Source organism: Bombyx mori, chromosome 19, assembly GCF_030269925.1.
Source record: "Bombyx mori chromosome 19, ASM3026992v2".
Taxonomy (NCBI): Eukaryota; Metazoa; Arthropoda; class Insecta; order Lepidoptera; family Bombycidae; genus Bombyx; species Bombyx mori.
In genome coordinates, this window is record NC_085125.1 from 1,964,023 (window position 1) to 1,982,049 (window position 18,027).

Below are 18,027 nucleotides of genomic sequence, written 5' to 3' on the forward strand. Positions count from 1 at the left end.
ATTATCTCTAAAACTCGCTTAGCATACCAACCTTTTTTGCATCACTTTGACTGTTCTTTTTATAAATCTATTTCAGACATTAAATCCAGTATGGAATCAGGAGTTTATATTTCGGGTGAGTTTTTTTTCTCAAACATTGTCTTTATATTTTCATCAATCAAAACGATATATGTAAATGTACAGAATATATTTTCATTTTATATCCTTTATTTAATAACATTATTAGGCTATAGTTTAGTGGAATGTTACAGCAAGAATATGCTCTTGTTGACTTTATATTGTTTACCGATGGTATGGGTCTGATGGTACTGGCTGTAACAAGGTTTTATTTATTTTAGCTACCAAGCTACCGAGTGGTCCATCCAATTGAGACATCGGCTTCATGTCTCATGTCTCATAGCAGACTTCCCAGAAGTGTGGCTTGTCCGGTTTCACCGTTATTTTAGGTACCAAGTTACCGAGTGGTCCATCCAATTGAGACATCGACTTCATGTCTCATAGCGCCGTGACACTGGGAAGTGTGCTTGTCCGGTTTGACCGTTCTTCTTCTTCTTGCTTCGGTTTCCTCAATACTGAGGGTCGTGACCACCTCCTCGCAACAAGAGTTTATTGCGGACCATTCCACGACATTTGCCTCTATCTGCCGCCGAGTGTGGAGCATCGTGAACTGTGGCGTCGAGGGTAGTGCGGATCTGGTCAGTCACCGTTAACTAAGTGATAATTCGAAACTCTCCAGGTGAAACCTCAAGAGCACAAGCTGCTGATACAAGTGTTCGACGAGAACCGTCTGACGAGGGACGACTTTCTGGGCATGGTCGAGGTGCCCCTGGGGTCCGTGCCGGCCGAGTCGGCGGCCAGCGCTCGGCCCAATGTCGTTAAGTACCCGTTGCGACCGCGCAGGTCCGTGTAAGTGCATGCCGCAGTGTGCTGTGAGCTTTAAAGTTTTTTTTTTTGGTAATGCCTTAAAATCTCGTAGCTAGTGTAAAACGCGCATGTTTTTATTGGCTAGTTTGCGGTTTATCGATAAAAGGAAGTGCAGAGAACTTTGATTTGAGATCGAGCTTAGAGCGAGTTAAATTTTGACGAAAATATAAGTGAACATAATTACTACGTAGGTGGGAAAATTCGTTTCCCGAAAAGCGTATTACAATGTGGTTGGAAGGTTTTTTATCGACAAACACCACGTGCCGCCCGGCGAGTAGAGATAGCCATTGTAAACCTCGCTCTTCCGTGCGTAACTAGAATAGCCCCTTAGGCTATCAGCGAATAGGTAGAGGGAAAAAAGGGAAAAAAAAACCAATACTCATGTCCCTATCTGGGCCCTATCGATAACTTATCGATGACTAATTAAGCCCTATCGCTCTTGCTTTCGTTGTACTGTGTATGTATGTATCTGAAATACCAGCATTTTATGTGGAAATTGTTACTATATATTTTCCATTCTATGCTTTTTTTGTATTGTCTTTTTAAATATACACAGATTACAATAAAAATTTTGTGAACACGTAATTTCCTTGTTTAGTAATTTAGCTTTTAGTTTTGCCTTTTATTGTGAATTTGAAAGTTTTGTCGTAGTTTTGTGACCATTGATTATGAAGCATGTTTGTCTCTTATCTCTAATGACGATGCCACTGAGTTTCTCGCCGGATCTTCTCAGTGGCTCGCGTTTCCGATCCGGTGGTAGATTCTGTGAAGCACGGCTCTTGCTAGAGCCAGTGTTGGCAACACTCTGGCTTGAACCCCGTGAGCTCAGCTACTAATCCTATCAAATCAGTTCACTTACTTCGGTCCTGGGCAGTCTGTTCTCACTCCTCCCACGTCATGCCAAAGACACCTAACTCCTGCTCCACCGAGCGGCGCTAATCACCAGTAGACGAACATATTCATATATTTTTATGTGAAACATCTACGAGTATAACTAAACGTAATCCCGATTGGTGGTGTGGCGACGCATGCCGTGGCGACGCGTCGCCGCTCTATATGATAGTATATATCGAGTGATAAAAGGCTATTTGGGTTAAGAGACATTTCACTTAATACGCAACATATTTGTAATTAAAGGTGCGTTTTCTTTGGCATTAGCATCAGCAGTGTGATATTTTTAATTGAACTTCAATTAAGTTTACTCCGTTCAAATATGTAGCTGAAGATTTTGTTTTTGTTTTTTACTGGTGGTAGGACGTCTTGTGGGCTCGCACGGGTAGGTACCACTACCCTGCCTATTTCTGCCGTGAACCAGTAATGCGTTTCGGTTTGAAGGACTGGGCAGCCGTTGCAACTATACTGAGACCTTAGAACTTATATCTCAAGGTGGGTGGCGGATTTACATTGTAGATATCTATGGGCTTCAGTAATCACTTAGCACCAGGTGGGCTGTGAGCTCGTCCGCCCATCTAAGCAATAAAAAAAATAATCCACATTTTAAACTTTAAATAGCTCTCCTGTAAAGTTGCAAAAATGTCGTTTAAACCAAATAGCTTTTCACCCCTCGATATAAATTTACAGTCTATATGTAGTAGTGTGTCGCCATGCGCAAGCGACTGTTTCTTAATTTATATATATAAAAATGAATTGCTGTTCGTTAGTCTCGCTAAAACTCGAGAACGGCTAGACCGATTTGGCTAATTTTCGTCTTGAATTATTTGTGGAAGTCCAGAGAAGGTTTAAAAGGTAGATAAATATGAAATTGCTAGGAATTAAACAAAAATAACAATTTTGTTTTTCCTTTGATGTGTCCCCCGTCGGACGGATCCCTTTTGTTTGTTGTAAGTTTATTTTATACAAAAGTTTAGGTCTATTATTTATCGATGGAGGCACTACGAAGTCTGCCGGGTCAGCTAGTTATTAATATTTTATTTTTTATTACGCCACATGAATTTCCTGTCATAAATTATCCTTTAATGCGCCTGAACAAAATAATGTTAATGTTCCACATCTGCCAGCCTTCGCGCGATGGCTCATTGTTTTGTTTGTGTGTGTGTCGTGACTGCTTGATTTGGGACGAGCTTCTGTTATGTGATTGTATGCTATATTGATTAGTGTGTAAATTTACGGGTCGCATTCGGGGCCTTTGGAGCAAGGAGACCACGACATCAATAGACCATGGGGCGGCTCGATTGGTTACTAGGAGACGCGGGACTTTTTTTTTAATGCTTAGTTGGGTAAACGATTTTACGGCTCACCTGATTTTGAGTGGTTACCGTAGCCTGTCGACATATACAACGAAAATGCCGCCACCCGCCTTGAGATATGAGTTCGAAGGTCTCACTTGTAACAGTACAACAGCTGCCCCGCACTTCAAACCGAAACGCATTACTGCTTCACGGCAGAAATAGGCAGGGTGGGGGGATACCTTCCCGTGCGGAATCACAAGACCGCCTACCACCAGTAAATAATGATTTTGTGGGTTTTATTTTTATTACACGATGCTATTCCTTCAATGTGGAAGTCAATCGTGAACATTTGTGAAGTACGTATTTCATTAGAAAAATTGGTACCCGCCTGCGGGATTCGAACATCGATGCATCGCTCGATACGAATGGGTCCGGTGCATTCGTATCTTATCTTTTAGGCCACGACGACTTTGTAACTTCGTCGGCTTCGTGGGATTGGGCATTGAGCTTGTAAGCACACGGTCCCGATTCGTTAAGTGGTTACTAATGCAAATATTATACCGTAAATTGAAAACTTAAACATTAGTTCAGTCTTAAAACGGAACACATAATTGTTTCGCGACTAAGATGAGTATGTTGGAAGCGACCCGTGCAGGCTTACAATACGATCTTCCACCAGTATACTACTAGTGATTTCTTTAATTTTATTGACACGTTCACGCGAAATGTGATTTTTGTCTCTAGTGACACCAGGTTGAGGTTTCTTGATGTCTTTAGAATAATCTTAAATTTTCCCTTCATATTCCTCGACATACGGGCTATATCAGGTAGGATCGAAAAAGTACGACAATCGAATTAAAAAAAATCGATTTTTCCTAAATATCGATTTTATATAAAATTCGTGTGTCACTTTGGTCACGGTACTCTGTGCTCAATTTTATATGTTCACTTTAAAGAATGAATTTTATTTACCCTATTCTTGTATCATGTAACATCTGATGTTATGATGCGTAAGCGTCAACTTCTCGTTGACATTATCACCACTGGACATTGTTAATGTCAGCGCCACTGACACAATCCAAGCCTCGAATACTGTAAATACCATAAATTTCACATTACAAAAATATATTGTTCCTCAACAGTGCAAGATCGAGAGTGCGTGGCTACATCGAGGTGTACCACGCTCTGGTCGGCAGAGTAGGTGATCCCGCCACGGACGAGGCCGCCAACCGCACCGCCGACGACTGGGAGATGGTGGAGCCTATCAACCAAGTCGGAACCGTGCAACCGGTCAGTACATCCTTAACATCGTATTCAAGCAGATGATACAGGCGGCTACTGACTGAACGAGATTCTTCAAGCCAGCTAAAAACTCTGTAACGTAACTCAAGAGATTGAAGAACGGATACATCACCAAGCTAGTGGGATTTTATAACGCTACAGACATCAGACGTAAACACACGTCATTTCGGATCATCCCGATCCACTAACGGTGCTTTTAGGTACCTCAAGCACCGGTCATCGTTCTCGTCGAACCCGTCGCTTAAGACGAAAGGCTCGGCAAGTAAATTAACTCACAGACACAGCCCACTGAGTTTCTCGCCGGATCTTCTCAGTGGGTCGCGTTTCCGATCCGGTGGTAGATTCTGCGAAGCACGGCTCTTGCTAGGGCCAGTGTTAGCAACGTCCACAGGTTAGAGCTCCGTGAGCTCACCTACTCGTTTTGTGAATCTAGTATAACCCCTCGAGGTAATTAGAATAGGTAGGGAAAAAAAGATGTAACATATTCACAAAGGTCGTTCGACAAGCGAAATAATATGGAAGTCGAAATTCTATTATCTTAATATTAAGGATTAGTTTTGCTTGTAAATTGAATCGGCTTACAGTATAATTTTGTACAATGACATCAGCTAAATAAAGGCGGGTATATATATTTTAGGTATAGGATAATGAGAACCCGTTTCGTCGAAGGGTCATCCAATTAGTAGTAAGTCACATTGCGACCTCATTGCATTTCATTCATACAACATTCTGTTGAGTTTGTATAATCTATCTTATCAGTATAATCTGTGTCATTGCATTTTCCCTCCATTTACTGCTGCAAAATTTCTACCGATTGCTTGTGTCTCATTATGATAAAGTTTAATAAATTCTAGAAACCTTTCCAAGTTATTATGTAATACGGCAAAGTGGGTAAACAAAAGACATACAGATACAGATGAATACAATATAAAACGCCTAAAATGCAACACAATTTGCACATAAAAAATTGTTCTACTTAGATACACTGTACCCATTTTTTTTTTTTTTTTGCTTAGATGGGTGGACGAGCTTACAGCCAACCTGGTGTTAAGTGGTTACTGGAGCCCATAGACATATACGACGTAAATGCGCCACCCACCTTGAGATATCAGTTCTAAGGTCTCAGTATAGTCACAACAGCTGCCCCGCTCTTCAAACCGAAACGCATTACTGCTTCACGGCAGAAATAGGCAGGGTGGTGGTACCTACCCGCGCGGACTCACAAGAGGTCCTACCACCAGTAATCTACTCATAGATTACTGACAGCCACTGCAATCCGCAACCAAGTGAATGTCTAGCTTTATTAAAGATGAGCTTCCATTCATCAGCTAAGTGTAGTGTTATCGTTAGGTCCACGACACGAGTGCGGGCGGGGCCGGCGCTGACGATGATTGGGAGCTGGTCGACGCGAGTCAACTCCTTAACATTGTACGTTGTACTTATCATTATGGGACGCGTTTAGGGAAAACTGGAGTTTTGGGTGGGGGGTGGAGGGAGGGGTGTTTTAACACGTTGACTGCCATGTAGGTCACCGGTGCCGTACGCGGCGCTCTGAAGTAATTATGCCGGTTTCTGTTATTGTTACTGTTCTTGCTGGTGGTAGGACGTCTTGTGAGTCCGTACCAGGGGTGTTACGAATATTCGCATCCGCATCCGCAAATGCGGACTATTCGCATTAATTCAGACATCTGCATCCGCATTCGCATCCGCATCAATCAATGCGGAGTTTTACGGATGCAGATTCACATTAACAAGTAACTACATGTAAAGAAAGTGGGCGGAGCCAGAGTGGCAACTGACGAATAGGAAGGCGCACATTGGTAACAAGATCCTACAGGTTTTGTTTGTTTTGTTTTTTCTCATTGTCAATAAATTATAGTTACAGAGAGTGTTTACTCAGTAAACTTTACTGTGTACTTCATAGTTTTTTACGTGTTTAATGAATATTTTGACATAAATGTTAAGTGAAATGTCGCCACCAATAAAAAGCAATATCTGGACTTATTTTACAATAGACAAAAATGATCCGGAGAGGTCGGAGTGTAAGATATGTAATAAAAGTTACTCGCGGAAGGGACGCACTACTACTTCTTTGAAAAATCACTTGAAATCAATACACCCGGAGGAATTTTGTTTATTCCAAAGTGCGAATAAAGAAAAGGAATTGAAGAAAAAAAATGATGAAGCAGGTATGTAATTTATCGTATGTATGTATTTTGCGGAACACACATTGGCGCGTTGCTCTGGATTTGACGAGCAACGCGCCGCCCTCGTCGCGGTCATAGGAGAGGACCTCTCGCTGCCGCGCGTCGTGGCTACGATGCTCGGCAGCGACGCGTCCTGGAAGGCGATGCTCGACTTCTGCGAGTCCACCATCTCGCAGAAGGAGGCGGCGGAGCGAGAGAGGGAGAGCTCTTCCCTTTCCGCACCGATCCGTCGCCGTCGAGCCGGGGGCCGGAGGCGGGAATACGCCCGTACGTCCCGGCCCCTGTAGGTGGCGGCCTCCCCCCGGTGAAGGTCAAGGGGCGACCTGAGGGGGTGAGGCCGCGCGGCGCGCTACCAGCACTCTAGCGCGCTGCCGTGGAGTGAATAGAGCGACCGGTCGACGGTGTATCGCGTCCCGACCCGGCAGGCTGGTTCTGGTCCAGCGGGGTATTCCGGGACACCAGCGGCACCGTCTGGGCGGCCCGACGGGCTGCCGTACCGAGACGGCCGACGTTTCAGAGCCTTCGATTCGCCTCGAAGGCTCCGTCGGCTGGGCGTCCTTGGGGTGAGCCGCGCCGTCTGGTTGTAGTGTTGACCGCGGTAGCCCCCCTACCTCATCCGGGTTCTGACCTCGGAGGGGATCGGACGTCGGGTGTAAGAGTGCAGAGGAGTCGTTTAGTGGGTGGGCTCTAAAATCCTTGGGCCCGCGGTCTGCTCACAACACCATGCAGATCGTTGAGTCTCACATACCCCGCGCGCCCCTTTTGCGCGGGGACCTCGTAGGAGGTTCGGCCCTCTACCCGAAAAAAAAAAAAAAAAAAAAGGTATGTAATTTATCGAAAATATCGAAATATCGGATTTACAATCATGTTTTACAAATTTAGTTACGGTTAGATAAATTGATTTAATTGGTTTGTGTAAATTATGCTGCATTCTTTTACAGGTACAATTGTGACTCCGTTGCAACAAGCCAAAAAACAACTTTCGTTAGAGGAAGTAATACAAAAAGAAAAGAAGTGGGATACTAACAACCCTAATTCAAAAAAGATTGACAAACTCATTGGCGAAATGATAGCGCTTCAAAATTTACCTTTTAGCTTTGTGGAAGGACTTGGATTTCGTCGTCTCATACAAGAGTTAGCACCGAAGTATAATTTTAGGGGACGAAATTTTTTTACTGATTTCGTGTGCAATGAGCTATACATAAAACTTGCTGCAAAAGTTAAAGAATTAATTGAAAAATATGATTATAAGTCGTTCACTACTGATATTTGGACAGATCCCAGCTCAGGCGTTTCTTTGCTTAGCCTAACTTGCCACGGAGTATCAGAAAACTTTGAACGATCGTCAATTGTGTTAAAATGCGAAACTTTTGATGACCGTCATACTGGTGATATCATTGCAGAAAAATTTAACACAATGCTTGCTGAATGGAATATTTCAAATGAAAAAGTGCATTGCATGATACGAGATGAAGGCTCTAATATGAAAAGAGGGATGCGATTAGCATTGCTAAATGATTTAGATTGTACCGTTCATAAGTTACAAATCGTTATACGGCATGGTTTACGATCGCAGGAATGCATAGAAGCCGTCAAACAAAAATGTAAGAAAATTACTTCTCATTTTAACCATTCCACCATTGCTCAAAAGCAACTTGAAAAAATTCAAGACAGACTTAATCAATCACATCTTAAAGTATTCCAGGATTGTGTGACGCGCTGGAACAGCACATTCTACATGTTTGAGCGTTTTATGAAGATAAAAGATGCATTAAGTCTTTATGCCAATGATCATAATATTGAATCAATTTTGCCTGAAGAGTGGAAAGTAATAGAATGCTGTCTTGAAGTATTGAAACCGTTTGAAGAAGCCACTCGTGAAATGAGCAGCTCTCAAGCACTCATATCATCTGTGATTCCTATCATACAAATGCTTTTGAAAAAACTTGACGTCTATTTAACAAAACCACGAGAAAGTGATAGTATTCGGTTGGCAGTTTCTAATCTGAAATCACAATTTTCAGCGAAATTTTCTTCTTTGGAAGATAACAACTTATATGCAATTTCCACATATTTAGATCCTCGCTATAAGCATAAATTTTTCAAACCAGTCACCGAAGAAAAAATAAAAGATGAAATAATAAAGATGGTGAATGATCCTGTCGTGCCTGATTCTCCTAAGTCGCCGGCGGAAAAAACAAAAAGAATGAGAATGGGAGATTCTCTCGATCCTGAACCAGGAACATCCAGTATGAGTAAGAAGACTTGCTTAAAAAGCGATCTTGCCATGATGTTAGGTTCATCGAGCGAAGATGAAGGTGAAGGAGAACCGGACAACAGTAGCCCCGATGCTCTTCTCCGCAAAGAATTAGTTATTTATCGTAACAAAAAAAGACTAGATTTAGATGAAAATCCACTTAATTGGTGGAAAGTTAACCGTTGTGAATTTAAAATTCTCTCCAAATTAGCATGCAGATATTTATCACCTCCACCAGCCAGTGTTCCCAGCGAACAACTATTTAGTGGAGCTGGGTTAATATATAATCCACTAAGAAACAGGTTGGAAGCTGAGAAGGCTGCAATATTGCTATTTATTAAATATAATTCACCAATCTTTAACTTTAATTATTAAACAAAGATTTTTTTATTATGCAACTAGAAGCTTAAAATTCTGTTGTGTCATAAGTAAAACTAAAAACTGGTGTAATTTTGTTCTAATAATATGATTAAATAAATAAAAAGTTAAAATTAAATTGATTTTCAGTTTAAAATATAGGAAGTTTAAAATAAGGGAATTTAAAAGGATATTTCAAAAATAAATAAATAATTATCCTTTTAAAATCCCAAAATCCGCATCCGCATCGAATCCGCATCCGCAGATGTGTACTGCTAATAATCCGCATCCGCATCTGCATCCGCGGATGTCTAAATTTTTGCATCCGCAACAACCCTGGTCCGTACCACCACATTCGTTTTTAAACGTTTTTAAATTAATTGACAAATTAAACAATAAATTTCAGCTGCACCCTTAAACTTATGAGAACGAACCCTCTCCTTGTATTATATCATCGAGGGGTCAAAAGGCTATTTGGTTTAAGGGACATTTTCGCAACTTTACAGGGAGCACTTTTTTATAAATTTGGAAAAAAATTTGGACAAAAAACTACTTCAGCTATTTGAATGGACTAAACTTAACTGAAGTTCAATTAAAACACATCGAACTTTTGATGCTGATGCCAAATAAAATGCACCTATCGTTATAAAGATAAATGTCGCGTATTAAGCGGAAGCATAAGCCTTTCACCCTTCGATATGTTATATGGCATTTGCTTGAGGCCTTCGAAAACTGGCACAGTCACATCGCGCTTTTGCTACTCGTGGCCTCAGGAGTAGTCACTAGTAGAATAGCACCGTCACATTGAAGTCGTCGTTTCCTAAGGGATAAGACGTTCGGTGCATTCGTGTTGAGCGATGCACCTGTGTTCGAATCCCGGGCGGGTACCAATTTTTCTAATGAATTACGTACTCAACAAATGTTCACGATTCACTTCCACGGTGAAGGAATAACATCGTGTAATAAAAGTGAAACCCGTGAAAATTATAATTTGCGTAATCACTGGTGGTAGGACCTCTTGTGAGTCCGCACAGGTAGGTACCACCACCCCGCCTATTTCCGCCGTGAAGCAGTAATGCGTTTCGGTTCGAAGGGTGGGGTAGCCGTTGTAACTATACTGAGACCTTAGAACTTATATCTCGAGGTGAGTGGCGCATTTACGTTGTAGATGTCTATGGGCTCCAGTAACCACTTAACACCAGGTGGGCTTGAGCTCGTCCATCCATCTAAGCAATAAATAAATAAAAACACACGCTAATCACAATCGTAACGCTACCACATTTTGTTTACGCAAAAAACTGTTGACAGTGGCAACAGTCTTTTGAAAATCATATCTAGCAAGATCGAGGGACTGCTGATTAATAGCCTTTGCAGCAGGCACACTTGGAAGGAGGAGAAAAAAAAATGTAATGATATAAAATGTATATAATGATAGTTATGTGTTAGATTTTTTAAGTTACTAACATAGATTATAAGTAATTGTTACTAACAAAATATTATGGTTTAAAAAAAAAAGAAAATTGAAATAAAGTATAAATACAATAAAAAAGACCTAACCAGTTTAACGTTGTCAAACTATTTTCAGTAAAAGATTAACAAAGCTGCCCATTGTATCAGCAATTAATTGCGCTTCTCGCATTGTTACAGACGATAGGAGGCGACGCTTTGCCGCCGGGCTGGGAAGAGAGACAGGACGCTAATGGCAGAACGTATTACGTGAATCACATTGAGAGGACCACGCAATGGGAAAGACCAACTTTCACGTGAGTGCTCTGTTTGTGTATGCCTGTGTATAATAATGACACTATTGCGTTTACTAACTTACTTCTTACTGGTGGTAGGACCTCTTGTGATTCCGCGCGGGTAGGTACCACCACCCTGCCTATTTCTGCCGTGAAGCAGTAATGCGTTTCGGTTTGAAGAGTGGGGCAGCCATTGTAACTATAATAGAGACCTGAGAACTAATATCTCAAGGTGGGTGGCGCATTTGCGTTGTGGATGTCTATGGGCTCCAGTAACTATTTAACACCAGGCGGGCTGTGAGCTCGTCCACCCATCTAAGCAATAAAAAAAACCGATAATGATCATGAGCTCTCGTGAACATGCTTCTTGTAACGTCTTTAAATACTTTTCTTAATGCTGCAATATCAACGTAATAATAAATCACGGACAGACCTGTTTGCTTAGTGCGAGTTTTTTAACGTTCTCGATAGCGTAAAAGTTAACTCATATTTGTATGCAGTTGGAACAGTGCCCCTAGCGGCAAACCTATGTAAACTGGCACTAAGCACACAGGTCGTGTTGTATATAAATCATTACGGATCTTCCAGATCCATTAACGGTGCTTTTAGGTACCACAAGCAACGGTCACCGTCCTCGCCGAACCCGTCGCTTGTGACGAAGGGCTCGACGAGTAAATGAACCCACAGACACAGTCCACTGAGTTAGGTTTTGCGAAGCACTGCTCTTGCTAGGGCCAGTGTTAGCAACACTCTCGGTTTGAGCCCCGTGAGCTCACCTACTAGCCCGGTGAATCTAGAATAACCCCTCGAGATTACTAGAATATGTACGAAAAAATATATATATATATATATATATATATAAAAAGGATGTTGTCTTCCAGTCGTCACATGAGCGTGGAGTCCCAGGCCGAGAGGATAGAGAACGCCGCCACCGAATTCCAGAGGCGGTTTCACATCTCGGCAGACGAGGAGCGAGCCTCCAGCCCGGCGCCTGCGCCCCAGCAGGTACGTGCTGAGGAATCGATGTCTCTAGAGACGCTCTTATCGAATTATCGTCAACAAATATCGAAAGAATGTAGTAGTGCAAGGTAGAGGGGGAAGAGGTCGAGCGAAGAAGACATGGATGGAGTGTGTGAATGACGATATGAGAGAGAGGAGTGAGTGTTGAGATGACGGCTGATAGAAGGGAATGGAAGAGATAAAAGAAAAAAGTCGAAAAAATTTATAAAATTAATTTACTGTTAGTTGGGAACTTATTGTGTTTATTGCGTAGAGTAAATTTTAAAATTAAAATTCTTTAGTTTGGATCTGTGTGAAAGTATGAGACGAACCGTTTCCAATTTCAACTTATAAAGACAGCTAATTATAAAAATGTATTGTTTTCAGTTAACAAAATAATTCACAAAAGTGAAATGTGTATTTTTAGTATAGTTTTTTTTTTAGTACATATGACATCATTTTCTAGAATCGGAAGGGCTTTCTATTCTCATTTGCCTAAATATATATGGTATTAAGAAGTACACAGAATATAAAACGTGGAGTAATCTTAAAAAAATCAGTTTAGATTATTTCTAAGTGCAGAGTTAACAGGAAAATCAGTTTTATATCACATCTTAATTAGACTGACCTAATTGGTCAAGAAATGTTTGATGCGAAAAATATATGGATCAAAGCCTTAAAATATAAAAATAAATATGCCATACAGTGTATTGACCTTACCAAGACTAAAATGGTAAAAAAATTGAAAAAGCAACTTAAAGATTACGAACAATCGTCATGAGAATCCCTATTTTGTTATGAAAAATTGTCTCTTTAAATTCAGTTACCGAAGATAATTTTTATTTGATAAACAAAATTTATGACAACAATACATTAAAAATATTCAATTCACAATATTTGTGATATAAAATACTTTGATACATTATGATACATTATATGATATTACACCTTTAGAATTGAAGTGACTTAATCCAAAATTCTTGTTTTTTTTGTAAACGTTAAAAATGTTATTGATCATTTTCGATTTTAATACATTAAGCCTTAAAGCTCACATCTTGGAGTTTAAGGTATTCGCTTTGATTTAAAACGACAGAAAGTGTACTTTGTCCTATTCTAGACAAAAAAAATTATAAACTGCTGTATTACGTGTTTATAAGTCGTTCAAAGTATAAACATTTATTATGCATTTATACTTTATTTATACGCATTTACGTTGTAGATGTATGTGGGTTCCAGTAACCACTTAACATCAGGTGGGCTGTGAGCTCGTCCATCCATCTAAGCAATAAAAAAAAAACTTATTTTCTTAAAATGTTAAGTTAAGCCCCTTCAATTCTAACGGTACGATATAGTATAGTGTTGTAAACATGTTGGTTCGATCAATGCCTCACAGTTTCACACACAAAATACTTTAAAGTTTCTTTTATTAATACGTAAAATTATTAGGATCAGTAGTTGCATGTTGATGCATGGATTGTGCATGCTTCTATTTATTCTAAAGGCCGAGCAAATTAAGGCGGGTGGTAAAATCTATATATTAATACGTGAAGCCAAAACTTTGTACCCCTTTTTACGAAAATCGCGCGGATGGAGGAGTATGAATTTTCCCACAGTTATACAGAATATAGAGAAAGAGTGCAAAATGTTAATATTTTTTTTTATTAAGCATAAAAATACATTAAATCCTTAAGAAAACATTACACACACTACCACGTATTTAACACAACACATATACTTTCAAAAACTCTGTGTTTATTGTCAAACCTTTGTTATTATTTATAGTCTGTTGTCAAATTGAGAATAGATTAATATTGTTTGTCTTTAATATTATTTGTCTTTAATATTATTTGTCTATGGTGTAGTAGTCTTGGTGAAATCATTTTATAGAAGTATAATAACAACAGAACCATAATAATATTCAGTTTATAATTTAAATTAATTATAGTCGAATTTCGACTACTGGGAGATCACTAGTTACAATTATTATTGTTTCATATACATATCCTACAATCGCAACCAACTATGCTGGATTTGTAACATAATGGTGGGTGACATTTATTATATTATTATTACTAGATGATGACCGAGTTTCGCTCGGTTTTTTTTTGATAACGCCATCTTGTTGTGTCTTTAAAGCGGTTAGTTGCCCTCAATTAAGAAAAATAGTATTATTATTCGCCAATAGATGTCGGGAACAGTTGATTATAGAAAACACGAACAAAACAGCATTTTCTGAAAATAAATCGTAGCTGGATCGATTTATCGCCCCCGAAATCCCCTGTATACTAAATTTTATGAAAATCGTTGGAGCCGTTTCCGAGATTCAGATTATGTTTATGTTAAATATACAAGAATTGCTCGTTTAAAGGTATAAGATACTGGCTGTGGCAATATTAAATTCAGACGATGTTGACAATACTCGTATGTATCATTATCAGATATGAAAATTTACCAAAAGGAAATGTATAACGATGACGTCATTCTACTCCATTTACTGATGTATATTTTTTAATCCTGCTAATTCCGGTCAGGGCCATAGTGATAAAATTGTTGCCTTGTAATCGTTCCATTGGTACATGTGGGAATTTTTGAATTATTTTGACGTTTTGAAGTTGCTCGAAATTACGTTGGAACAATACCGTTACATACATAGATAAAAACACATACGAATCATTACAATTTTTGACTGACGCCGCGTTGACGTAGTTGGCAACCCTGACTGTTGTGCTGAAGGTCGTGGGTTCGATACCCGCATCTTGTCTCTTTGTTTGGGTCTTGATAATCTATATATCGAGGGGTGAAAGACGATTTTGCTTAAGCAACATATTTTCAACTTTACAGAAGAGTAATTTAAATTTGACAATTTGAAAAAAATATAACAACAAAATTCACTTCAAATTCAATTCACAGAGGGCGCTACCTTACAATTATTTACTAATGACAAAATTTTACATATACTTAAGACGTTTAGGATAATTGTATTTTAATTTTGGAAGGTTTCACTTCTACCACGTGTGAATTGCACACCTTTTTTTATTATTAAACTATGTCAAAATTAATACGACAACTAAACAAATATCCGTATTTCGGGTTTATCGATTTAATGTTTTAATTTGAACAGTGCCTTTAGAATCAACTAGAAGTGCATGTTCGTCGATTTTGGTGTTTTTTTTTTTTTTTAATTACGCATTAACGCAATTTCATTCTTTATAAATTTGAATTTTTTTGTTATTTTGGATAATCTTTCGTTTGATTCGTGATACGTTTTCACTTGCAGCACGGGCTTCGGCGATTCTAAACACTAACAATGCATACATACATACTCGTATATACATACATCACTTGCAAACCAAATTTGTTTGAATATAATTTTATAGTTTTCATTTTTTTGAACGATCGTGTAGCCATTTTCGTGAAGTATAAAAAAATATGCAACATTTAAATTTTTTTAAGTAGGTAACTTTACTAGTGGTAGGTAGGACCTCTTGTGAGTCCGCCCGGTTAGGTACGACCTTGCCTATTTCTGCCGTGAAGCAGTAATGCGTTTCGGTTTGAAGGGTGGGGCAGCCGCTGTAACATACTTGAGACCTTAGAACTTATATCTCAAGGTGGGTGGCGCATTTACGTTGTAGATGTCTACGGGCTCCAGTAACCACTTATCACCAGGTGGGCTGTGAGCTCGTCCACCCATCTAAGCAATAATAAAAATGTATCCTGTAATCGGGTTACAATGTAATTTTATTATTTGCGCGTTTTGAATAAAAAAATTTATTGCCCCTTTAGGCAGACGAGCGTACGGCTCATCTGATGGTGAGTGGTTACCGTCGCTCATGGACGTCAGCAATGCCAGGGGCGGAGTCAAGCCGCTTTCTAAATCTAATCCATAATAATCACCAAATTTTGATCTGTCTCGATTATTTTAGTATAAGTATTAAGATAAAATGTTGCACTATGTTCTGACAGAGGTGGCACGCTTAGATCAAGTTAATCTGCCGTGCGTCAATTGTGTTCGAAGGTGGTTAACGCGAAACCACGAATTAATTCATTGTCCCAAAGACTAATTTTTTTATTATTAGTATATAATAATATCGCACTTAAAGGATTGAAGTGGCTAAAGTTAACATTTTAAGAAAATGAGTCTTATACTTTGAACGACTTATAAACATTGTATTCTATCAGTTTATAAAACAAAATTTAAATTTTTGCTCGAAAAAGACAAAGTACACTTTCCATCACTTTTAAATGAAGCGCATACTTTAAACTTTAAGGTGTACGCTTTAAGGCTTAAAGTATTAAAATCAAAATTGAAAAATTACAATTCTTATTTTTGGCGTTTACAAAAAAAAAAAAAACAAGTATTTTAGATTAAGCCACTTCAATTCTAAAGGTATACAAATATATATTGATTGATTATTTTATAAATATCTCTTCACGGAAATGACTGCACGTTTCGATAATCATAGAGGCATCATTCATTAGGCGTTCTTCATTTAACAAACTAACAGATTTGGATCACAACGGATCGGTAACACATTGTGTGGTGCTGCCGGCATCGGCGTAGACAATTCCGCGCACGTAGCCATCGACGGGCAAACACAAACTTATCCGAGCAGTTGAGTGGTGAAATTCGATGCGCCGATATACCGGTGGCGTTTGAGAACTGCCAAAGCTTCACGACTGGTTTTCTTTTAATAAAATAAAGACTTAACCTAAATTCATGCGGCTTATAACCGAATAACGCTTGCTTCGTTGGCCGTAATAAAGTAAACTCTCAATTGCCTGCGTAAGTTTGGACGTTCGTAACTAATGTAATCTCTGACAGGGGGATGTAAACAGTACGAACTCGGAAGTGACGTCAGCCGAAGAAACCCCGTTCGCCACGCCCGATAGGTCGCCGGAATTGAGGAGAAACGAAAACGAACCAGAGCCAAGGATAGCGACTAACATTAGTGTAACCGACTGTGATAATATTGATAGTAGTTTAAGCAATAATGATACAAGAGAAGACGACGACGTTGTCTGCGCTAATGAGATTAGCAGGGACGAAGCTGTCAATGAGACGGTCAATACGGAAGCCGATGAGACAGAAAGAGACGGAAACAACACAAACGCTCAAGACGACGCAGACGATAACGATCAGGCTAGTCAAGACACCGTCGACAATGGAAACGTTCTACAGCAAACCGAGAACAATGGAAACGATCTTAACGATGAAACAACGAACGAAGCGCGCAGCGAACAACCAGTTATAGAAGACACGTTGACGTTCGACGAGAACCACTTTAGTACGCCGACAGGCGGGGTCTCTCCGGAGAGGTCGCCGCGGACACGACGCCGGAGGACCACGACCAGCTCGATGGAGGACTCGGAGGTAAGGAAACGGATGGACGGGGCAGCGGGGTGTGACGAGCCCATCAAACGGCTAATAGTTACTAAAGCAATAAAATTGATTTTAGAACAAAATTATAAATGATTATGAAAGTATCCTCCCCGTCACATTCCGCCCTCCTCCACTACCATCCCGCGTGTAATGTTGTCGATGAGGAGTGATACGACGCTGCCGCGGTATCTATACGTGCTTAGGTCGCCAAATCGACTGGACACAGGCACTTATACTTATAGTTGTGACGTCATTACACTAACACTCCCGACTTGTGGCTGTATTCAATTGAATATCGAATTCGTTTACATCATTACGATTTGAATACGGTTCCGAAAAGCTCTGTCTTTTTCGTTCTAGTCGTTCTCCTATTAGAATGAAAGAGACGACAATATTTCCGTATTAACAAATTCACGTAATGGCTTACATTTATTTCATTATTAAAAAATCATGCGTTTCGCTTGTGCTTTCCGCTTTTTTCTAATCGTAGCTTGCTTTTTAATATGTAGTTAGTTGGTGTTGTGGTAAATGTTACCAAAATAATAGGTTAAAAAAATTATCGAATCGATTTGTAAACAAAAAAATCGATTAGATTGATTATCGATAATCGTGTATTATGATGTAGTTGAAACTTTACCTATATAACTGTACTAAGTATCTTACGATAAAT

General features: G+C 39.6%; 1 protein-coding gene and 1 long non-coding RNA gene across 13 annotated transcripts in view; both read left to right on the forward strand.

Moving 5' to 3' along the window:
* LOC134200636 (uncharacterized) overlaps nucleotides 1–18,027 on the forward strand; it is a 68,249-nt gene that overhangs the window by 35,009 nt on the left and 15,213 nt on the right. The window lies entirely within an intron of this gene.
* LOC101740542 (E3 ubiquitin-protein ligase Nedd-4) overlaps nucleotides 1–18,027 on the forward strand; it is a 47,646-nt gene that overhangs the window by 14,406 nt on the left and 15,213 nt on the right. For 3 of the 12 annotated variants that reach the window (XM_012691058.4, XM_012691062.4, XM_012691063.4), the window contains 7 exons: nucleotides 77–115; nucleotides 737–906; nucleotides 4,256–4,403; nucleotides 5,766–5,843; nucleotides 10,884–10,999; nucleotides 11,860–11,983; nucleotides 16,800–17,348. In XM_012691058.4, coding sequence (XP_012546512.1) covers nucleotides 77–115; nucleotides 737–906; nucleotides 4,256–4,403; nucleotides 5,766–5,843; nucleotides 10,884–10,999; nucleotides 11,860–11,983; nucleotides 16,800–17,348 — 1,224 coding nt within the window. The remainder of the gene's footprint in view (nucleotides 1–76; nucleotides 116–736; nucleotides 907–4,255; nucleotides 4,404–5,765; nucleotides 5,844–10,883; nucleotides 11,000–11,859; nucleotides 11,984–16,799; nucleotides 17,349–18,027) is intronic. The other 9 variants (XM_012691061.4, XM_062673868.1, XM_062673869.1 and 6 more) reach the window with 5 other exon arrangements.